This window comes from Grus americana, chromosome 3, assembly GCF_028858705.1.
Source record: "Grus americana isolate bGruAme1 chromosome 3, bGruAme1.mat, whole genome shotgun sequence".
Classification (NCBI taxonomy): Eukaryota; Metazoa; Chordata; class Aves; order Gruiformes; family Gruidae; genus Grus; species Grus americana.
The window spans coordinates 14,063,413-14,087,513 of NC_072854.1; the positions used below are offsets into that span (position 1 = coordinate 14,063,413).

At 38.6% G+C, this 24,101-nt stretch overlaps 1 protein-coding gene across 4 annotated transcripts in view; it reads left to right on the forward strand.

Annotated features, from left to right (window-relative positions):
* NBAS (NBAS subunit of NRZ tethering complex) overlaps positions 1-19,417 on the forward strand; it is a 183,475-nt gene extending 164,058 nt beyond the window's left edge. For all 4 annotated transcript variants that reach the window (XM_054821998.1, XM_054821999.1, XM_054822001.1 and 1 more), the window contains 3 exons: positions 847-991; positions 7,394-7,522; positions 16,745-19,417. In XM_054821998.1, the coding sequence (XP_054677973.1) occupies positions 847-991; positions 7,394-7,522; positions 16,745-17,020 (550 nt within the window). In that variant the 3' untranslated portion in view covers positions 17,021-19,417. The remainder of the gene's footprint in view (positions 1-846; positions 992-7,393; positions 7,523-16,744) is intronic.
* The last annotated feature ends 4,684 nt before the right edge of the window (positions 19,418-24,101 follow it).

The window sequence follows — 24,101 nt, forward strand, 5'->3', positions numbered from 1 at the left end:
CTGCTACCCGTTTCTGTCAATACATCCAGTCCTAGCAAATATACCTGTCCCTAATAAAAGTAGCCAACCATCTCCATGATCTAGCAAATAACGACTGTAGGCCAAGAAATGTTCAAGCAACAAAAATGTATTGTAAACATTCATTTTGCCATCATGTGTGATAAAATTCACTTGTATCTACTGTCTGCTCTCTGTTTAAGTCTGACTGTAATGGTGACACAGCATGAAGTTCTGTGTCGAATGAAAAGAACATTTTAAATATGTAAAACAAGTGTATCTGCATCCATATGTACTAACGGATAAGTACAGATGCATGTTCTTTCACTCTCCTACCCTGTTTGGATGGGCTATAAAAACAAAGTTTATTTTTGTTTGTACTTGTTGGACCTGAAAATTAAAATGTGAAACTTGGAAATATTTTCTCCACTCAGAAGCAAGAGACAGATACTTGAGAGACAGATGCTGTTAGAATGTGATCAAAGCAAACAAAATTAGGAATGCTGGATTCCTGTCACCCCTCCCTTGATACCATTCTGCTTGGGAAATTAGTTGGTATAAAGCCAGGAGAAGCTGCTCCTATACTATTCCAATTTGATCAATCTTTATCTGGTGCATGATTCCTCAGGGATTGTAACAGCATATCGTAATTCAAAATACTTTAAGCTTCTTTGTTGCATTGAAAGAATGATGGCATCAGGATAGTAACTTGTCTCAAAACTTTTTCCTTTCTTTTATGAGATTGTACTTTGCTTCACAACAACAACAAAACAAACTACACCTACAGAAAATGATGGGGGGGTGTATGTATATTTATATTCTACATACATCTCTGTTTTTTCTTGGCAGATCGTGCATAGATGATAATCCCTGGGTGAAACTGGGGACAGTTATGCTACAGAGATGCCCACCTGAGGAAAAGGAGAACGCAGGAAATGAAATTTTGAAAATGTGCCGTTCTTTGTATGACACAAAGCACATGCTTCCTGTCAAGGTAGGTTTTAGATACCTCCAGGGATGGTGACTCAGCCACTTCCCTGGGAAGCCTGTTCCAGTGATTGATAACCCTTTCGGTGAAAAAATTCTTCCTAACGTCCAATCTAAACCTCCCCTGGTGCAACTTGAGGCTGTTTCCTCTTGTCCTATTGCTTGTTACTTGGGAGAGGAGACCAGCACCCACTACAAGCTCCTTTTGGGTAGTTGTAGAGGGCAATAAGGTGTCCCCTCAGCCTCCTTTTCTCCAGGCTAGACATACCCAATTCCCTCAACCACTTCTTATAAGACTTGTGCTCTAGACCCTTCACCAGCTTCGTTGCCCTTCTCTGGACACGCTCCAGCACCTCAATGTCTTTCTTGTCGTCAGGGGCCCAAAACTGAACACAGTACTTGAGGTGCAGCCTCACCAGTGCCGAGTACAGGGAGACAATCACTTCCCTAATCCTGCTGGCCACACTATTCCTGATACAAGCCAGGATGCTGTTGGCCTTCTTGGCCACCTGGGCACACTGTTGGCTCATATTCAGCTGGCTGTTGACCAACACCCCCAGGTCTTTTTCCACCAGGCAGCCTTCCAGCACTCTTCTTCAAGCCTGTAGCATTGCCTGGGGTTGTTGTGACCCAAGTGCAGGACCCAGCACTGAGCCTTGTTGAACCTCATGCAGTTGGCCTTGGCCCATCCATCCAGCCTGTCCAGATCCCTCTGTAGAGCCTTCCTACCCTCCAGCAGATCAACTCTTCCACCCATCAAAAACTCTCATTACGTACAAGGAAAACGTTTTTCACCATTAAAGTGGTGAAACATTGGAATAGGTGGATGCCTGGAAGAGACATGGAGTCTCTGTCCTTGGAGGTATTCAAAACTTGACTGGATCACATCACGGGCAATTAGATCTTCCTGGACTTGCTTTGAACGGGGTCTAGTTGGGTTAGCTGACCTTTAGAGATCTGTTCCAGTATAAATTATTCTTTGAAGTATTTATAGATAGTCCTTAATAGTGCATTGTCATTGACGTTAGTGGGACAAAAGCTGTTAATTAAATAATCAGTAATTTTCTCACTAATAAATATTTAGTGAGAAATCCTTGAAAAATGTGTTGGTGATGAAAAAAACAACCCACAAGTAATTGCTTTGTAATAATCATGATGTTTTGTCTTGCTTAACTATGTATGCATACTTCAATACAAGCATTTCTTAAGTATAAAATTATTGAAGCATTTTGTACGTAAACATTGTATTCTAATGAAGACAGATTTGAGAAATGCTTAAAAAACTTCACACAACTTTAGAGTAGTCGTGCATATTTTTAGTAGGTTGATTAATCCCGTATAATCATCTTCATGCAATCACGGTCTTTTATAGAAAACAGCTGTTGTTAAGACTAGAAGCAGAATAGAAACAACACATTCTGTTTAAAATACAGACAGGCGGTGTGTGTTTTTTTTAAATAGTCCAACAGACTGATTTAAGTCAAGTTCAAAATCTATGTAAAACATGATTCCAGAAGGTGTCAGTAAGCTGAAATGGTAAATACATTTATTATTTCATTCATCCCACCAAAAATTTTATAGGAAGGCAGATCTTCCTATCTGGCCTGGCATAAGTGTATGTAATTTTTCTTTACAAGGCGTAAACTCATGATCTTACTCATGCACAGGAGTAGTCAAACTTTGTCAAAACAGAATTTTGCTAACTCACCTCAGTGAACCAGGAAGACAGGTCCCACTGAAGATCGCTGTCGTACAGCAGTCAGTTTGCCAAGAGTTCTCCTCAAGAATGGGTTATGATTCGCTCAAGTCTCTTAACTGAGTAAACTTCTTGAATTCCATATCAAGTCCTTATTTACACATAGTTTTGGTATTGGTTGGCAGCTTTGGTTGGAAGTGCCTTCATTTTTTTTAATGGTACAGAGTGTTGGAAGAGCCCTCTATGTAGGTGTGAATATACATAATATGAAGATATTCTGGTCTTCAAGCATAAAATAGCTTTACCAATGCAAAATACCTTTTTTTTGTGACTAGAATGCTGTACAGCATCAGGAGTTGCACTAAAATGTGTAAGTATACAGTTACTGACAAACACAGGCTATATTGCTTTAAGTCACTACTTGGGAAGAGGCGGAATGACATGGATAAATCTAAGTAACTTATTTGTATGCACAGCTATGGTACTTAAGCGCACAAATTAGAGAGCTGAGATCGCGTGGCTGAGTAAGATGAAAATCTGATTACTGACAATTAACCTGTTTAGATGAGTTCACATTTCAATAAATACACTGATTAAGAAGACAGACCTAGAATGATGGTATTCTGAAACCTGAGAGATGAATGAATTCACCATGAATAACATTTGCAATTCTGAAGTCCAGAAGTTGGAAAAAACATTTAACTACAAGTCATGATGGTCTAGAAGTTAGAAAAACTGTTTCTTTGGATCAGAAAGGTTTCTCTCTACCTTTATTCCACCTCCTGCTGATCTTTCTAGTTTTTTACAGCTAAGTTCTTTTTTGGTGTTTTTGGGGAGTTGCATAGCTTTAATCTTTGTATCTCGGGGGGGGGGGGGGGAGTGTGTGTGTATTTTGTTATTCAGCGGATAGATTTTTCCATTCCTCTTAGTTCAAATAAGCATTGTTTTATTTGCTTGGAATGCACATGTGTTTGGACTGTCTGACATCACCTGTACTGCCTGATAAATCTCTTTAAAAAGGGGCATATCCTTCTCCCCTCAGTAAGTGTTAAAGTGTGACTCCTCTGAATATCTCAAGTTTTCCTATCAACCTATGGGTCATGTGTCAGTTAACATAAACACCTAAATGGGAGAATGCATCTAGTCTTTTATTTGTAATCTCCCTGGGGTCCTAGTGGCCATAAAATGCTTATCTGCTAGAATAATATAGCAGCCACTTGGTGTCCTTTTTTCTATTTTGTAGCTATTTATATATGAGTTCACGTTGTACGTTTTCCTTCATTCACAGTTGTTGCTGATCATTTTGTTCAGATAATTTTGAATTTAAATGCTGCTCTTCAGTCTGCTTTCAGCCTCTCCAGACATAATGCTGTTTGTACTCATTATCCAGTCCTTCAAGCCATCCATGAAAATACTGAATAATGCTGGACTCAAAACAGACTCCTATGAAATCCATTTTATATGCCTCACTGGTGTTACATTGAACCATTGATAGCTACATAACTAGATAGAAGACAAAACTCATCTTACAAAAGTTTCAGCTAAATCATGATAATCCAGATTTTGATTTAGGACATTCCTTGTCGCTCTCACAGCTTACATCATACCCCCTCTCACTGCAGGCAGGCAGACACTCAAATGCTTTCAAGTGCTTATTGCAGAAAAGAAAGCCACTTGTGTTGCTCTGAGAAGCACTGTGAGTGGTGGCTTGCTGCCCAGGGTTGGATTTCCGATTGCTGTCCAGAGCAGCAGTGCAGTCATTTGTGGAGGAGATAAGAGGAGGTATTTGTATCATTTGGACAGTCTGCTTGGCAAGTTGTCCAGTCCTTTTCTGTGGAAAAAGGGACGGAGGTATCTCCAAGGGTTTGGAAGTTGGACCACACTATCCTACACCATATTTCCCTGATGCCTCTGACAGTGTTTCATGTCACGTTTTCAAAGTGTTGCTAAACTTAAAATATCTCATAGCAATGGCCTTATTCTTAACTACAGAACCTGTTACAGGTACAAGTCATTTGACTGGTACCTACCTGAAATCTAATGACCTTTTAGCATCAAAATCTGCTAGTGTAAGATGAACAGAAGTTGATTAGATAGCTAAGCATGTGTTTTCTTGCGTGGATGCCTCTGCTCTGGTGAGACCCCACCTGGAGTACTGTGCCCAGCTCTGGGGGCCCCAGTACAGGAGAGACATGGAGCTGTTGGAGAGAGTCCAGAGGAGGGCCATGAAGCTGATCAGAGGGCTGGAGCACCTCTCCTGTGAGGACAGGCTGAGAGAGTTGGGGTGGTTCAGCCTGGAGAAGAGAAGGCTCTGGGGAGACCTTATTAGAGCCTTCCAGTACCTGAAGGGGCCTACAGGAAAGATGGTGAGGGGCTGTTTATGAGGGCATGGAGTGACAGGACAAGGGGTAATGGGTTTAAGGTGAAGGAGGGTCGATTTAGATTAGATGTTAGAAAGAAATTCTTTACTGTGAGGGTGGTGAGGCACTGGAACAGGTTGCCCAGAGAGGTTGTGGAGGCCCCCTCCCTGGAAGTGTTCAAGGCCAGGTTGGATGGGGCTTTGGGCAACCTGGTCTAGTGGAGGGTGTCCCTGCCCATGGCAGGGGGGTTGGAACTAGATGATCTCTGAGGTCCCTTCCAACCCAAACCATTCTATGCCTCTGCGATGAACAAAGCAGATTGTGTTGGAACACATCCCATTAGAATGTGTAGCCAGTGCTAGAATATAATTGTGAAGCATTTAAGAAAAAAAGAAAATATCATCTGAGTCAAATGTTAATGCTTTGAAAATAGCAATGTTAGTATCTGTATTGCATTTGCCAATTTGCTTAGTTTCCTTTTCTTCCACCCACAGCCCAAAAGTATGATTTGGGGTTCTTTTAGAGAGCCTTTTTATACTTATGGGTTATTCCTTATGGCACTGCTTCTCCATTTAGTTTTGAGAGGCTTTCAGACAGAAAAAGCAAGCATAGTAAAATTGCTGTTTTGTTCAGGTTATGTATGTTCTGACTCTCGGAATTTATTTTTCTGAACATAAGCTGCATTTATTGCTGTGGATACACCTTTTCAAGAACGGAGACACATAGTGTGAATCTCTAGCTTTACATTCAGTGAGTTTGCTGGTATAGCAGACGGACTTCTCAAAAGAAATACAATGGAATAGGAAATCATCAGAAGTTTAATAAGCATACGACTGATCAGACAAAGCTTAATGTATTTATTTAATCTTCTTATTCCTTGATCCTGTATCATATCCTTCACTGAAAACATCATCAGTAGCAGTACAGAATACAAGTTTAGAAGAACAAGTCTGGGTAAGGGCACAAGCCTTGCCTCAGTGACTCAGAGCTCAGTGTGATAGAATATATCTTGCTAGGTAGTGTTTCTTGCAGGTATAAATTTAGAATAGAGTGAGCAACATGCAGCCAGAGAGCTGCCTGTGCCAAGCAAGCCAGGTGTCTCTGCAGTACGTTACAGTTTAAGCATTTAACGTCTCTTCATCTTCAAATAATTCTTAGACTTTTAGTTTCACAGCTACTAAAACCGAGCAGCTGCTAAAAGTATAGTTGTATTTTGGTCATCAAGTAGTTACGCTTGCCATTAAACTTCAAAAGGTGCAAAAAAAAAAAAACCCCAAACATTATGGCTTGCATTCTTCCAACTTAATATTTAGATGATGAGCTCTTTTGACAATAGCTTTCTAAATGTTGGTGTGAAACAGAGAGCACCTCTAAGAGCTGGATACCATTTTCAAGGTGACAGTTATAGAATACCCAGAGCACTCAGTATAAGTTGTCCTGGAATACGGGACTTCTCTCATTGGGTTCATTGGGAAGTGGTTGTAGCAAATGACCAAAATTCTTGAAAAATGACAAAAAGGGAAGTTATAATTTGATTTATGACATAATTTGTTAGTTGAAATACTTTTTAATGTATAAATGAATAAATCACTGCAACATTGAGGGAAAAAGAAAAAGCCACGAGTTACATGTAGAAGGTTTTGGGTTTTTTAACTAAAGGCCAAGATAAAGATTTGGAAATGCACAGTGGGTTTATTGGGGGGTTTTGGGGTGTTCGTTTTGTTTTGTTTTGTTTTTAAAACCCTATTTCTCTGGCCAGTTTCTTCTTGCAGAAGATTTATGATGCTCTATGTGTGCTTTAGTATAAAATATGAGAAATTAGATGAATGAGGGAAAGTTAATTTGCTAAGCTTTAATTACATACAGAAATCTCTATGAAACTTGAAAAGATTTTGCAACAGAGCTTTATGATGATGAACTCTGATATGTACTGTTATTTCCTCTTCATTTTGTTCTACTTTTATGATTGCATAATTGAGTCACAGAAGTGTCACAGGTGCCTGTTAAGTTTTTTCCTGTGCTCTGCAGTATTTTAGTAAGCACAAATATATTAGTCCCACAGAGAGCTGTGATTGCTCTGTTGTTCTTTCAGTAAAACTCTGGGTTGTAACGATGATTCAGTACCTGCCTTGTCTTAATATAACAAATGGTGCACTTATAACCTTGTATTCCACATTTTTTTAAAAAATTTGTCCCTTCAAGTTTCTGAAGAGTTATTTCCAACAAGGAGTTCATTTGTTTTAAAAGTTTGTTTTCATTTTGCATTTGATGTAGAATTTTCATAAATTTCAGTGTGAATGATGATGTTAGTATCTCCAGAGATCTCACCGAATTAGTTTTCTTTTATTTTCAGTGTATAAAAGAATTATGTTTGTTGCTGCTTAACCAGTCCCTCCTGCTGCCATCCCTGAAACTGCTGGTAGAAAGCAAAGATCAAGATCTTCACACTGTGGCACTGGAGCAGATAACAGCTGTGGCTAAGGTATGAGCAGTTGAATTAACCACCTTTCAGAGTTTGAGGTAATAAATTAGCTCTTTTATCTTCATATAGTAAGCAGAGACTCTTGAAACCCTTATCATTATTAAGATTTTCCACGTCTATTGTGTCCACAGTGAGCACTAACATGGGGCTGGTAAGATCTTTTATGTATGCTTAAGGTGATTAAAACTCATAGCACTTCCTTTAAATTATCTAGTACGCTATTTTAAGTCTGTGTGGTGGAACAGGAACTGTTCTGTTATATAGATTGTTATCTCTGTGTTCATATTCTGGCACTTTGTGGTTTTTATAAGTGATAATAATACATCAGATGAGTTAGCTTATTTCTGACGAAGATGGCAGTCCGTTCATAGACGCGCGGAGAGTTGTTACGTCACTGGTTTTGTTATAGAAAGGTTAAAATGCAAGATGGTATGTTTGCAGACTTTCATGCAATTCTAAATAGGTTTTATTCGATACTGCAGCAACGTTTCTGGAGAAAAAACCCTTAATACTGTCTTTTTTTCTTTGTGCAAGAACTGAGAGACATTACTGTATATTTTTCAATTGTTATGTAACGTTACATTGCTCTCTTTTTCCCCGTGTATTTGCTTTTCAGTTAAGAAGGAACACCTAAAAAGATGAAAGTTAATCTCCTAGACAAAAGCATTATATGATTATCTTTTATCTTTTTTTTTTCTGAAAACTGAGGTGGGTTTTAAACCTTCTTCAAGCTTTTAATTGAACTTGTGCATGTATAGCCTGACTTTCTTGGATTTTGTGTTAGCTCTGGACTACCATCTAGCACTCTGCCACAAAAGAGAAGGGAAGTATTGTTTCAGACCTTTATATGAAAGGGAATGGTTTTCCTGTCTGGGTGAATTAACTGCATTGAACATTTCCAGAATTATAATATTTAGGTACAAAAGTCACATCTCTAATATTTCCAAAGGCTGCACCATATCTTATGGAGCTCTTGGTCGTGTATTACAATATAAAATAATAATTGCTGGTAAATTTCCCATGTGCTACTTCAAAATGAAACTGCCTGCATGGAAACAGAAATGGAACTGTGCTTATCTTCAGAAAATAAGGATCCACAAAACACAAAAGTTTTAAAAATGTGATTTATAGGATTCAAATTGAAATTATAACTTTTTTCTGAGATACACAAAGTAGGCAAACATTCCCTTGTTTCTGCAGGAGCCTTCTAGGGCAGGCCTCCTGCTCTGGTTATATTAATTGCAACAAATTTTTCATATTCCTTGGTTGTAACAAGCAGTGCAATCCTATTCCCTACTTTCACACCATCCTTTGTTCCCTAGGAAAGATTTTCTGCATCCTGCTCTTACCAGGATTCTCCCCAAAGTCTTCTCCCCTCACTTACTTCTCCTCACACGCTGTGTCTTTCCTTCTTATACTGCACGCTGTATTCCAGAAGCTTTCTCTTTTTGCATCCACTGGATAGCTTGAGAAAGGATTTATCTCCTTCCCCTTCAGGAGGACTCCAGGACACAGTGGTGAAGACCAGTCAGAGGAGCATAGGCTCAATCTCAAATGTTGCTAGTTTTCCTTCAAAAGGACTTGGTTACCAAAATGGGTGAAGCACCAGCGTTTTTAACCTGTTCTCTATGAACATTTAAAATGTTTGCATGGAAGGTGGCAGGGCATGAGATAGGTAATACACATCTGCTTGTATCAAAATTCCAGTGTCATAGTTAGCATCCAGGATGAATTTGGAGTATTTCCTAGTTGAGTTTGGCATAATAAGCAAAGAACCACAGTTTTTTATGAAGGTGTTCCTGTTCCCTTTTCGTTATACAAATAACCCACAAATTTTCTGAATTTTCTACAAAAGGTAATTTTACCGAAACAATAGTAGATTATCTTTAGTATATTGATAGTTTTGTGTTTTGTTACTTTTTAACCACCTGCCGTTTTAGATTTTGTGTCTGCAAAGCAAAGTGTTTTTAAACAAGATGATCTCAGAGAAAAGTAATCAGGGATCTGATATATGCATGCACTTTCTCATCTATATGTTCTTGTTAACCTTTTAAAATTGACTTTTTTGTTAACAGATGAAAGCTGCTGTGTGAGTAGCTCTGAAGCTTGCCAGCAGGAATTTGTGTCCAAATACATTTTATTTAACTATTTTTAAAGCACAGTGCTGTGCAGTAGCACTTTCTGAATGGCTGATAATTGTATTGCTCTCTTAGCTGGCCTTTTCTTTCTAGTGTGCTACGGCTTTCGATTTTCTGCACTCTAGGTTGATTACATTATATTGAAGTTTTAGGGCCAGGAACCATATTATCTTCTTATTAATATAAAGCACTTTGTACACCTGTGCATGCCTAAAACAATATTCTTTTTGGCCTTCTTATGCAGGAGGCAGCTTGATAAGCTGTTTCTAATTTTTCCTTCTAAACTCAGTATTCATTTGAGCACATAGTTCTGTAAGAGTGCTGCATAACCGAGAATTTTCAGTGCATTTAGCTTTGGCCTAATGTTTCGTCTTAAGTCAATGAAAATTTAACCGTTGAGTTCATTACACCAGGCATAGAGTTTATCCAGTTCCTTGAATGTGACATTCCACTGCCAGTGTTGGAAAAGCAACTAGCACAGACGAGTGCCACGCTAAATTTAAAAGCTGTTCTCATATTGTTTAGAAAGTATCTCTTACTCCTTGTTTTATATGCATCTCTCATGATTACGTTAGTTGCTGCTGTACTAAAAGTGCCTATATTGCTTAGCTATGTCAGTGTTGTTTATTCAGTATAATTTTGTATGCGTACTTTTTGCTTTTTAAAAACAGTATTTGGACTGTTAATGCTTTATATAGAATTCTTAATGAATTTTTCATTGGAAGCCCATTTCTGCTTACATTAAACAGGAAAAGGACAAATAACATCTGGCAAAGGGAAATCATAGCTATTGATTCTCTGACATAGTGCTAACACAGCTCACAAACATGGCTGTGAGAAAAATACAGCACTTGCTTGCTGATACGATGTATTAGTTAGCCATTTGTTGTATGTTGCTGACAGCTTTATGGATGTTTACAGTTAAGGATGATGCTGAAGTGCTGATACTAGGAATTGTATAGCTTTTGCCTGTAATAAAACAACCAAGATTTTGTGTAAGCTCTTTTGAAATTGCAGACCTCTCTTTTTATTGTGTAGCTTTTTATAAACTGCCACTTGTCTTTTTTGGATGACAGAAATAACTATTCTTCCTCTGTGTTGTGGGGTGTGTGAATAAATTTTAAAAATCAGCTTACTTAAATAAACTTATTACTGCCAATAGGACTCAGAGTTTGCCCTTAAGAGAGAGATTGTTTTTGAGAATGGTTTCAGTGTTGTCTGCTTACTTGGTTATCTCTCAAAGATTGAGGCTGATATTTATACTTTTGACAGAGCAAGTAAATACTCTGTTACATGTTGGTAGTTACTTTGTTTAAACTCCCAACAAATGGTAGTTAATATAATCAGTGCAAATACTTCTTCAGCCAAGGCGTTAACAGAAACTAGAAAATATTTTTAGTTCATCTAAAGTAATACCCAGCTCAGTTTACATACTATACTTTCAGTGATGAAGTACAGAGACTACCTTTGCAATGATTTATTGAAAAATGTAATATGAAAAATCATACAGAATGTGTGAAATAATGGATTTTCCAGTTGTCTCCAGTGTCTTATGCCATTTATGGCTACTCACTTGGTGTAGCTTCCTTTTAAAAGAAATCTTGTCAAATTATGTGTATATAAGCTAGCAATGATTATGGTAAAATATCTCCTTCTAGTTTAGTTTTCCAGGGTTTTTTAATATCTCTTTGTTTTCTTCTCCCCTTATTTATTTGTCCTATAGCTAGAGAGTCCATTCAAGAATAGAATGAGAAGTGTTTTTTCCTCCAGTAGTAGTGGAGAGCTAATACTCTGGGAAATAGCAGGTTCCGTTCTTTTCTGCTGTTACATCAGCAGCAGCTCTTATCTTTCCATTAGTATCCATATTTCATAATGCATGGATTTCATAATGCATGTTATGCATGAAATATTGCCTATTGCTAATACCAGAACCTCTAGACATCTGCACAAACAACGCTGACAGGGAATTACCCAGAGCCTGACTTGCCCTTTAGTTGGGCAAAAGATACCGCCTGACCTGCTCTTGCTTATCTGAAATTCTCACTACAAGAGATAATTTTTTTTTTTTTTTTTAGATACACTGCATCATAGCAAGTACAGGTACAATGTCTATGTAGAGGCTCTGTTAGGAACCAGAAAAAATACTGGGTGCTGATCTAAAATGTGTCCTTGGTCTTGGAGAGCAGATCCACAAAATTCTTGCTTTCATGGTTGCATGAATTTGTGGAGGCCTCAGTGATTTATCAGTAAAGCCTTCTAGCTGCCTCAAGTTCCTCTTCTGAGTACATCAGAAGAGGTGCCACCTGTGGCAAAGCTGATCTTCACCCACTTATTTCACACACAAGCTTTCTTAAGACTTGCAGGCTCCCTGTGTCTGCTTGCCCAGGGGACCCGCTGCCTTGGCAGAGCTGAGTGCCTCCAGCCTGAGCCCATTTGCAGTTTGCAACGTTAGCGTGCTGACGGCGAAGCCTCAGGCAGGCGTGCTTAACCCTGACTAATTATGCACTGACAGCACTGAGTTCAGCGTGAGACGCAAACTGCCGTTCCGATTCAGAAATACAGCAGTCAGCGTAGGGGTGAGTACAGGTTGTACAACTGCTTCGTGTTTGGATCGTTTGCGAAGGGTGTTAGGGAAACGGCTTGAATCTCATGTCTTCTCTAAGAGCGGCGCTTGGTAGTCTGGGGTAAGGCTCCCACCCATCCTGCTGAGGATGTGCGGAAAGAGTTCAGGACTTGTGCACACAGAGTGCAAGTGGGTCCTCACTTGTGTACCCATTGAGGGGAGCCTTGCTGAGCTGTGGTTTTCCCTCTGTAGATGCAGATCCGTTTATAAATTCTGCATTAAAGAGACATTTGATAAAATGCACAAGCCCTGTTTGAAGCAGAGTGCAATAGCACTGCTTCAGTGGAAGTTACGAGTGCATCTGTTGCAATTCTGTTTCTATCCTGTCTCACTTTCTAGATGAATATGCATGTCTAGCAGGGAAGGGTGCCGATCATCACAGTGTAAAGGCATGAGCTAGTCATCAGAGATAGCACTTGAATGCATACATCTTGAAAGCAGATTTCAGCCAATACCTAAGTAGGTACGTAAGTAAAAAAAAAAAAAAAGTCAGGATTTCCTCTCCTTAGCATAATTATTGCCATTAGTTCTTTTACTTGTACGTGTATGTGTGCATTGTGCGTAGGCACCACACTAAATCTGCGTTGTCACATCCTACTGAAGGAGAAGTGGATATGAAAAAGTACTCTCCCATTTAAGCCTTCCAGAAGTAACGGGTTTTACACTAATGAAAAATTTAGCACCCTCAATATGGAAGCCTAGATAGGCATAATGATTTTTCTCCATCTTGTATACTCCGAGTTTGTCATTATTGTGGTTTATAGCGTATTCACACGTTCACACAATATGGAAAGTGATTGTGTATTCATTTGCGCAAGAAGATACCTGCACCTCTGAGACTTGCTTAAACTGCAGTCAGCTGCACCCCATATCGCTGGAACAGTGTTTCTGGGATCAGCGATAAACTTTGCTGGAGCCAGTGTTGTTAGACTTAGGATCTTGGGATAGTAAGGGCTCTGCACGTCAGAAGTGCCTCAGTCATAAGATCCGGTCTCTGCTCTCTGCCCAGAAACAGCAGGTTTTTAACACTGGGATAGTAAGGGTGCATTTTAGTAATTATCTTAATCGGGTTTTGCTCTCTTGTTTACAAGTCTTGTCAAAAGAGTGATTTTGAAAAAGAAAATGTAATGGCATTTAGAGAATCTGTCTGCTGTAGGCTAATAATCAGTATGCATACTAGAAGTATATACTTGCAGCCAATCTGTGCTAATTTAAACAGCATATCAAATATGATTGAAATCATTGACAAACAAAAATAACCCTGAAGGTTGTGTTGAATCAATATTTTTAAAAAGGTAAAATTTTGAGGATCAAAAGTCCATCTGGAACAGTATCCTGGCTTCAACAGAGGGAAGAATTACAGGTCTAGCAAGGAGTAAAAATAGGGCAAATGTATAGGCTCTCTTTCTGAACTAGTGCTCTCCCAGCTTCCAGGTGTTTTCAGCTGTATGTATTTATGTACCAAGTAACTGCCGGTGGTTTTCTTCCTCGGTTTTGTCCTGTTTCTCCTTAAACTTGGATGAGCTTTTACATTCTGCAGTATCATTTGCCAGAGAGCTCAACAGTGTAAAAAACCAACTACTTCATTTTATTTACTCTGAATTTCATCCTGCTAGATTCATTGATGATTCAGAATTCTTTTTTTAATGAAAGACTGTGTTTAATCAATCCCTGCATACTCTAATGATGTTTTTATCTGCTCTATACCCTCTAAGGTGCCTCTTTTCTAGATTGAGGAGTCCTGGTTTTGCTGAGTCATTTCTTGCACAGACTTCATATTATACTCTCAATGGTATATTTTTACTTTTAAATATACGCAGTCTGTGTTTACACTTACATTTTAGTATTTTTTTGCTTTAATGCTTGTTCTAATTTAAAATTAATTTTAAATACATGTAGTCTTAAGGTACATTTAAATTTATTTAATTTAAAAAAAATCTTACAGTTTAAGCATCACTGCTCAGCGCATAAGCTGTCTTAATTAAGGTTTTAAAATATACATTCATTTATTGACAATCTGTACAGGTGTTGGTAAGGAATTTTGGGGTGTGCATTTGTTTTTATCTAAACTAATGACTGTCTCTTCATATGCAACTCATACCCGAAACATTGGCATGATCTGGAGTTGCAAAACTGGCAAATGGCTAATCTAACTTTCTCAGCTGCCTATTTTTATACGGATTTCTCATTAAACCTTGACTTCTCTGTGATCTTCCCACACCGGTCAGACTCCTCTTAGATTGACCAAAGCCTTGCAGAATAGACAGTGGCCTTAGCCGCGTGAAATGCGCTCACAGGGTCTGGTTGCCATCTTGTGTCTCCATCCAGCTGCCTGGAGACAATTACATTACAAAGGTTTCCTCTTTCTGACCAGGTCTTCAGACAGCCTTGAAGTTAGAAAATGGAAAATGTTAATAAATTGAAACCCACAGGACTGTTTGAGCTTAAGGGTGAGCTGTCAGACACAACCAAGAGCCTTTTGTGTGCTCTTTCGTTATGTGTAAAGACACAATGATCTCATTTATGCATGAGTATAGACAGGTTGCTCTGCTTCCATGTTGCATGCAGGCATCTTCGTCCCTGTAGTATAACTCAGATGTTTCATGGTTTTATGCTAGAAAAGCTCTTTTACTTTCAGACTTGTGTCTCTCCAATTTGTAGATTTTTGGCATGAGAAATTGCACTAATTCTGTAGGACTTTGTTAACTGAATAATAGCCTAAAAATCTAATTTAAATCAGACCTCCCATCTGCTGTTAATCTCATTACTGTAATTACTGTTTGCGTTTTGTGTTCATAAAATCAAACCCTGAAGCCCTGCGTAAAGTTGCATCCGACATACAGGTCAGGAACCGATGACAGGGAGCTCAGAGCTGGGGCAGAGCATCCCTCCAGCCTCCCGTTTCAGAAGGGGTCAGAGCTCTTTGGATAATGGCTTAGCGTGCTGCATGGTATGCTACAAGATGCCAGCACTAGGAATTTTTTTTAATCATCAGCCTGTCTTCAGCAGGAAAACATGTCAGTAATTAACATATGACAGTTTAGAGGAATTATTGAATAATTAAAGACTTAAAGAGTAGATAGCCTAAATACTAAACATCTCTACTGTTCTTAGAACTGTTTAGTAAGCTGGACCTAGAACTGCTGTGCGCTATTACATTAGCTGCGTAGTCCACGATAGATTTGTGTAACTAAGTATGACAATGTTGACAACTTGAAGGAAATCAAGTTTATTTTTAAGATTTCAATGGAAAGAAAAATACAAATATCTAAATGAAGTAATGGAAGAAGTAGCATGAGGGTGAAACAGCAAACTCTCTTCCTAGTTAACATGATAAAGCCATTCTGTTTTTCTGGAAAGCTTCTGAAATTCCAAAGGAAGTGAAAATAGTAAATTGAAAGTAATGATTATGTGTTATTAATGGTAAATTGGAGGTGATAAAAAGAGTTATTTGGAGAACAGCTTCACCTGGAGTCTATTATCTAAGGATTTACGCTTGATAAAGTATAGCAACTTTTCATGCTACAGTATTTCATGTTCTCTCTTTTTCCTTTTTTAATTATATTTTATATTGCATAAAGTGCATCTTCCGAAATAGAGCAACCAATAATTGATAGGATGCAGTCACTGAAAATTGACTATTGTCTGCTCCCTCCTTTGACTGTTTGTTTTGTTCTGTTTTTTGTTATATGGTTTTGATTTTAGTGCATTTCTTAAAGTGGTAAGACACCTAAGCTGATTAAAACAACACTGCATTTCAAGGAACCTAGGAAATACATGTCAAAATTAACCAAAATAGAATTTGGAGTATTCTGTAGTGTTATTTGTAAAACTATAGACAAGATTTTCAAGAGAATATATGCTCTCAAATATCAAGTTACCACATTTTTCTAAGGCATCCAGGATGTCTCACAGAGGTAGCAGCTCTGTGTTCCAAATCTTTTAAAATATAAGTTGTATTTTTCTGCAAATCTTATCTTTGCTGTGAGTGCTGAAACTCTGGAAAATCTGATTGAGTCTGAGAATGTTGGCTATTATATTAATAGGTGAAATGTAACATATCATACTAATAAAAGTGACCAAAATTTAATATATTCTGCTCTGACCTGCCTCTGGCTGTTATTCGTGATATGGAGGGTAGATGCTGTGGTCCGTTCTGCACGGAGGCTGAGAACCTGTGAAAGTCTATAAAGCTGTTCATGTAATCCTAGCCAGGTTGTTAAGCATCCTTATTCCTTAACTTCGTGCAGGTCAAATATTTATATTAATGTGATAGAGACTATCACATAAAGACAGACCTTTATGTATTCTGACATATGCAAAGTGTGTATCCCCGTTGTTAATCCATACAGAATACTCATCTTGCTTCCAAGGTCACGCTGTGCGGTTAGAACAGTCACGACATGTTCTAGTTGATGGATGTATCTGGTAATTAATTTTTAATTACTTTTTTTTTTATAGGTTGATGATTCCAGTTGTGACGCTGAAATACTTTCTTTGCTCCTCAATGCCAAGTTAGTGGTGAAGTGCGTATCTACTGCCTTCTATCCTCGCCTTATCGACCACTTACTGGCTAACCAGGGAGAAGGAGGCTGGGATGTAGAGGAAATAGCAAAACAACTTAAAGAAGCAGGGTTCAACGCAGAGGCCGGGTCCCTCCTGATGTCTCACCGAGGTACTCATCCTGCACTCAGGACTTTTACTACTGCCCTCCAGGCTATCCAGCATTGGATCTAAAAATGTTGGATTTATGCATCTGTCTGCCTTTTTGCTGGAGACCTTACACAAAAGGGAGAAATTGTTGTTCTAGTGAAGTAACAAAGTTAGTTATTACCTACATTTTGTAGAAAATACAAACAGCACACTTACAGTGAATTCCCATATACTTCTAATTGTTTAAAAAAACCATTGGTGCGGACCATATGAATCTGTTGTATCACTAGCAAGGCATTGAATTTAATAATCCCTTTCAGATCAAAGTGTTAAAAGGTTACACTCTGTGACATATAAATGAAACATAGTAAGCTGGCAGGTTATATACAATTTGTCTTAATTTCTGTAAGTAATTTAGTCTTGTCATTATGTAAAACTAATGTAAAAATATTATTATAAAGATATATGGAGCAAAATAAAAATCACAATGAAGAGTAATTTCTGAAAATTTCAAAACCTTAAAATCTGGTATTGTGCAATGTTGTTACCACAGCTTTTGTTTGCAATAAGTAAAATATTTTGCATTTATTGTAGTCTCTTTTTTCCGTCTTTTAGACAGATAAGAAAAATATTTTCTTTCCTCAGCCACTTTTTCTGAAACTCCTGTCTCTCCTCAGTCAGGTTTATTCATAAGGACAAGCTGAACTTTTCTGTGCTTGCAGATAGTTCTAGTCTTTGAGGTATTTTTCTCTGCAATTTGGGAAGCCCCATCTCAAATCCTAAACATGTATTGCTACTTTTTGTGAATGCACTTTCAAAGTATTTTACTTATGTTTTACCTGAGTTCTGGAAAATTAAATATGTGTGTTTATTTCCAAATGCCTTTCTGTCTTAAGGCAAAGTATTTCTGATTGTTTTCTGAGATATTTTAACAAGGGGACTGTCTGTTTATTACACTGCATTACCAGAAAGTTTTGATGTTTCCATATATTTATAGGAATTTGTTGTTAAAATTAATCTGTAAATCTTCTGCCTAATCTTGTGTTTAGTTGTAATTTTGATTAAATAATGTGCAGAAACATTACACACGATAAGATCATAGGATAATACAGGTTTGAAGCGATCTGTAGAGATAATGTAGTCCAACCTCCTCCTCAGGGCAGAGTTCCTTTAATGTTGGAGCAGGTTCCTCGGGGCTGTATTCAGTTGGGTCTTCAAAACCTCCAAGGATGGGTGTCCCACTGCTTGACTGTGCCTGTGTTGAAAAGCTTTTTGCCTATATCCTCTTGTTTGAACCTGTCTCATTGCAGCTTCTGCCAGGTGTCTCTCATCCTTCTACCATGTATGCTGTGAAGAGCCTGGCTCCCTTGTCTTAATAACCTTCCTGTATGTTTTGGGTCCTCCATAGCCTTCTCTCCTCAAAAGAAACAAAATGCAAATGAAGAAGAAAAAAAATGCTAGTGTGGCAATTGCAGTTCATAGGTGAGTTAGCTGGCTGTACCATGCCTACAGTGTAGACACTGGTGATGGATTCCATTAACACTGGTAGTAGTCAAAATTTGGCAACAGAGGGATCCAGTTCAGGTGCAGTTGTTCGGTGCTTCAGTAATAACACTCTTATCTGAGCTTTCTGCTGTTTGGGATAGCCAGCCCCTTTATTATGCAATATAGTAACAAGCTGACTATTACTGAAACAGTAGTTTCTAAAATCCTTTTTTCTAAATGTCAGCCTGAATCATAAAGAAGGAGGAAGAGTGGGTTAAAAGCTCGAAGTAGGTATTTCATTACAAACCTGTATTACTGAGTTCTTTCCTGGGCTTCAGGATTTAGAAATGGGTGATGGCATTTGCGGAACCAAAACTGACTCTTATTAGCATCGTCTTTGACTTGGGATCTGCTTTGTTTTATCAGCTTTTACTGACTGAAAATTGCTCAGATGTTAGCCTTACTTCCCACCTTACTTAGGATTTTTAACAAGATTTTTAACAATGCTTTAATTCTGTAGATTGTTAACATTTTTTGTACTTGCTGGTCGCAGCTGCCCTTCAGTATTTTACAGGAGGTTATCTCATTCATGTGTCTGACGTACAAATCAAATTCAAATTTATATCATTCAGCTATATTGCCTTAATTCTGTTCTCTTATGTTAGCAGTCCAAGAACCCCAGACTAGTAAAGCAAAGTATATTGGAATTGCAGAGAAAAGAAAGGAAAAATTTAGAAAAGGTAATGTAACTGGAAATCAGTAGATGCAGGCAAACCACAAGGCATATTTCCAACAAGAAAAACTTGGATTATTCTGTAGAAGATATTTCTATACTTTACGATGGAGCATTTTGATCTGTCCGCGTGTTTTGTTCTCAGGTTAGTAAGCCCAGTAAGCCCAGTGTAGATTTTCTGAACATTCTCATTCAGGATCATGAAAAGTTTGTGTTTAGTGTCACTTTAGAGCTGAGCTGTATATAAAGCTCTAATGAGTGTTACTGATCTTCTAGCCATATTCTGTTTTGCTGGCATTACAAATCCATGATAAATGTTTTCTTTGCAGCCAGGACTACTCCTGATTTATTCTATATTCAGAGCTTTCATCTATAAGAAACAGTTTTAGTATATACATCCAAAATGATCAGCCTATATTAGTGTATGTTCCAAATAAAATTTAAGAAAAAAAAAAGTCAGAGAGGCACATAACAAGGATATGTGTATCCCAGCGCCAGCCTTTTAGTATCTTCTGTATGGTAGAATAACATTTGGGGCTCTGGGAGTGACCAAGATATGCTAGCAAATGCTGTTATGTTGGTTTTGGATTTGATTTTGGTTTGTTTTCTTTTTAAAGGGTAAGAAACTCACGTTGGTATCATTAATAGTACTTAATAAGACACTGAACTGGCACTTGAGACAGTTTGGTTCTGTCATTTTGTTTATATGCAGTTGGGATCTGTTCAGAAAACAGCATGAGCTGACTTTTTTTTTAACCAAAACAAGTCCACGCTCTGGAGATGCTTGTGCTCCCAAAAGCAGGTGTATGAAGAGTTCAGTTGTGTCTCCAGGAGCAATGCTTCCTAGGGCAATTTAATCCTCTTGGGCCTGGAAAACACTGATAGTATTTGCATCTTTGAGGAGTTATTTGCTGCCTGGTAGATGCACCAAAGTAGCAAAATATATCACCTTTCTTTTGGATAAGTAGAACCAGAGATTAGGGAAGAAAGATCATTACTCACAATTTCTTTCTCTGCTGGAAATCATAAGTGGAGACAGTACGTCATTGTAACAGATGCAGAGTAGACACTTTTGTATTTACAGAATCACAGAACTGTTTGGGTTGGAAGGGACCTTAAAGATCATCTAGTTCCACCCCCCCTGCCATGGGCAGGGACACCCTCCACTAGACCACGTTGCCCAAAGCCCCATCCAACCTGGCCTTGAACACTTCCAGGGATGGGGCATCCACAGTTTCTCTGGGCAACCTGTTCCAGTGCCTCACCACCCTCACAGTAAAGAATTTCTTCTTAATAGCTAATCTAAATCGACCCTCCTTCAGCTTAAGGCCATTACCCCTCGTCCTATCCTATATATAAACAAAACAGTGCAGTCCAATGAGCGGGGTGTGCTACGTATGATTCAGATGTTTTCCTTGTATAATATTTTTTTCTGGGATTTATTATTTTTGACATCCTGCACTGTGAAAAGACAGTTTGAGAGGATGGCCATAGAATATGCCTACTTTCATCATAGGAGTAAGAATTCCTACACTTGCAAAAACATAATCATTTTTCAAGTTTGTTTTATTTACCTCTGCTTTCCCTTCAAAACCCAGCAAACGGGGCAAGTACTCTGTGTAAGGTCAGATTTCACAAAACAGTATGCAGTCACCATGCCTCTGTTACCCACAAAACAAGGGGTGCTAGGTGAAACCTTGGGCCGTTTGCTCCTGAGAACGATGGTGGGTTACCACCCAGGCAGCTCTTCTCCCAAAGACTGTGTTGTTTATGCAGAAGCACAGGATGACAGCAGACCACATGGGAACTGAAGATTTTTACCTTTCATCTGTCAGCAGGTGAGTACTAAACAAGAAGGATCTAGCTGGAGAGCAAATCAAGGGCAGGGCAACATCAAAACAGCCACAGCAATTGAAGTAAGTGAAAAAAGAGGCCAAGACAAGGATTTTGCTAGGGTTATGTTTCACTGCATAACACACAGCAAGTAACATCTAACACCTTGCGGGTTTATCATACTGATTGATGACGGACAAAGATTCCAAAGAAAGGGAATGAACACAAAACTGGAAGTGTTCCACCTTCAGAAAGGATTTGTTATTATAGTGTTGTCCACCTTGTCTGCCACCTTTCCTACTTAAAAATTTCCAGGTTCCTCAGTTCTCGTATTTTGAAAAGAGAGTACACATTTTCGGTAAAGCCAAGACTTGTCTCACTTCCAAGGTTGTATGACTTGATCTGTATGCCCAACTTGTCATCAACTTGTCTATCAGAAGAGCTACCTCCATTATTTATGTGGTTTCATCTTCCATTTGTTTCAAATGATGTCCCTACTTGTTATATCAGAAAAAAACATGGAAAACTAAATCACTGTTCACTCTTTCCGTTTTTATGGACTTCTAATATACTCAGTCTTCGTTGTGCTTTTTCCAACCTGTTGAGTTCTAGTGTACTTAGTTATTTCTCTGTACCCTCTGGTCATCCTCTTTCTGTCTGTATCTTTTTTAGTTTTTTGAGACATGGAAGGGAGGAGCAGAGCCATGCCTTGTATCAAATGTTGCAGACACACCAAAAGTTCATTTAATGTCATAGAAATGTTTTTCAATGTCATTCTTTTAACTGTTACTGAGCACTTGAGGTAGTGTTAGCATAGGATTATTTGGTTTGACCCTGAGCTCTCTTTCCACATTGGTAGCAGTCATCTGAGATTACATTACTTTATACATTTTTATAATTTAAGGTTACTTTTCTCGTGTACCTCATCATAGTTACAGATTGAGGTCTACTCACCAGTTGATCACCCAGACAGTACTTTTCATTAAGACTTCCAACAGTTTTTCATCCAGCCCTCCTCCTTACTCAGAAACTTGTCTTCATCAGCACTCTTTGACACCTTTACTGCTAGTCCCCTTTTGTAGACAGAGAAAATAGTAAACTTGAGTCTCTTTAGCAACTGTCTGCACTTGAAAACAGCTAGCTCATTTTGCTGAAGATGAAGCATGTACATAAAAACAGAAAGTAGGTAAAGGTCCTATGGATGGTCAGAAACAGGCTTGCTCTTTTAGCTTGGTGAAATCAGCTGCTGACATGGTTCCATTCCCCACAAGAGCTCAGTGCCTTAAACTTTCATATGTCCGTCCTCAGTGATGCTCTGTTGCACTAAATGGAGATGGAGTACTGAGTTTTCAGAGCAAATGAGCATCCCATCATAGAGCAGAAAGACTTTAGCAACACAGGTACAGAGCCTCATCTTTCTTAGTGCTTAGGAGAGTTGGTTTTTAACTGCAACCAGTATTTTCAGTAGGTAATTACAACACCTAAGACTTTATAGAAAAAAACCTCCATCTCTAAGCCTCTCTGACTACCATGACATTCAGAAACATAAAAATATTATTTACTTTGATTTCTTCCTATAGTGATAAATTTCACCTGTCCTTTTTCTTCACTTGCTTTGGGATTGGCTAACAAAGGGGATGGCTCGGTGCCCATACTAATGACTATGCTATTTGAACAAAGCGGGGTATTTTATCATGTTGACTGAACCTTCATAGGATACGCTAAGCTGTGCAAACAGAAGATAAAGTTTGAGGTTGTGTCCAGCTCAGTCATAGCTAGATCTGACAACCTGGTCAGCATTTCTACCTAAAAATAGAGACTGTGCCTTCTGAAGCTGCCTGGGAGGAGAATGCAGAGATCCCAGCAGCTTCCCTGTTGCAGCGCCATGTCAGTACCAAACCCCAGCTTCCTGTATCGCTTGTCAATACCAGATACATCACAGTTAGTAGAAATTTTTTATCTATAATCAATTTATATGTGGTTGTTACTGAAATAGCTGTAGAAGCTGAAATATCTGATTTAGTCGCTGGTCAGCATGCCTAATTCCAGCAAAGCTGAGTATTAAACTGAGATTCATTCTTCTGAAGGTATGAAATGCTAGAACATGTCCTGAGAGCAGCTGATGCAAGTCAGCCTCTCTTCTTGAGGCACAAAGGTAATAAAATACTTGACTCGGGGTACTATTTATGAGGAAAAATGGGAAACAGTTAGTTAGTGGTAATCTCCAAGGGAAATAGGACTTAATGGTGAAAGTCAGTGTATATATAAACCTTAACATAAAAAAATGTGATTACCATTAAGACTGAATTGTCTACTTAATGTGTATTCCTCTCCCTCTGAAATCGGCATCTTCTGCCAAGCTGTGCTGACACGCTGTCACTGAACGTCCTCTTAGCCTGCCCTCCTAGGCTTCCCTTGCCTGCAAGGCATGGTAACGGGGCCACCAGCTTCAGGCAGAGCTCTGATTTATCATCCAACGTCCTTTGCAAACCCGATACAGAAAACTGCATGACGGCCTTTTTCTGTGAGAATCTTTCTCTACATAATGTGCGTGTAAAATATTTATTCTAATGAATAAAGCAGATGTATGCTGTTTAAAAATAAAAAGTAATGCTTGAATACAAATAAGCAGAAGGAGTTTAGTCTAAATGGGAGAACAATACAGAACACAAACTGCGAAAGAAACCGGGGAGGGGTGGTGATTTTAATTAATCTGGTAGTACCATCTGCGCTGGTTCTGGCTGTAGAGGAAAAAAGACACAACAGTATCCGAATGCGACTTTCATTAGTAGGTACGTGAAATATATATAGGTAGCATGCTATATAATTTCCAAAAGGGGAATGGTAGTGCAATCTAAGGTCCGGTTCTGAAAGTGTTTCTTTTGTGACCTCTTCCACGCATTTAAGCATTTAATGAATGTTTGTCGTAGTGCTGCTTTAAATGTTATTTCTGGTAAAGACATTGCAGAGAAAAATGGAGCAAAAACTATCCTGGGCCATTTTGGACTTTGGAGCTATAAATGCTGCAGCTGTTCGGTAACTAAAATCTTCCTAAGACAGGATCTTTTCCAGTCTTTGGCACTTTCTTAAACTGTTCAAAATTGCTGGACGTAA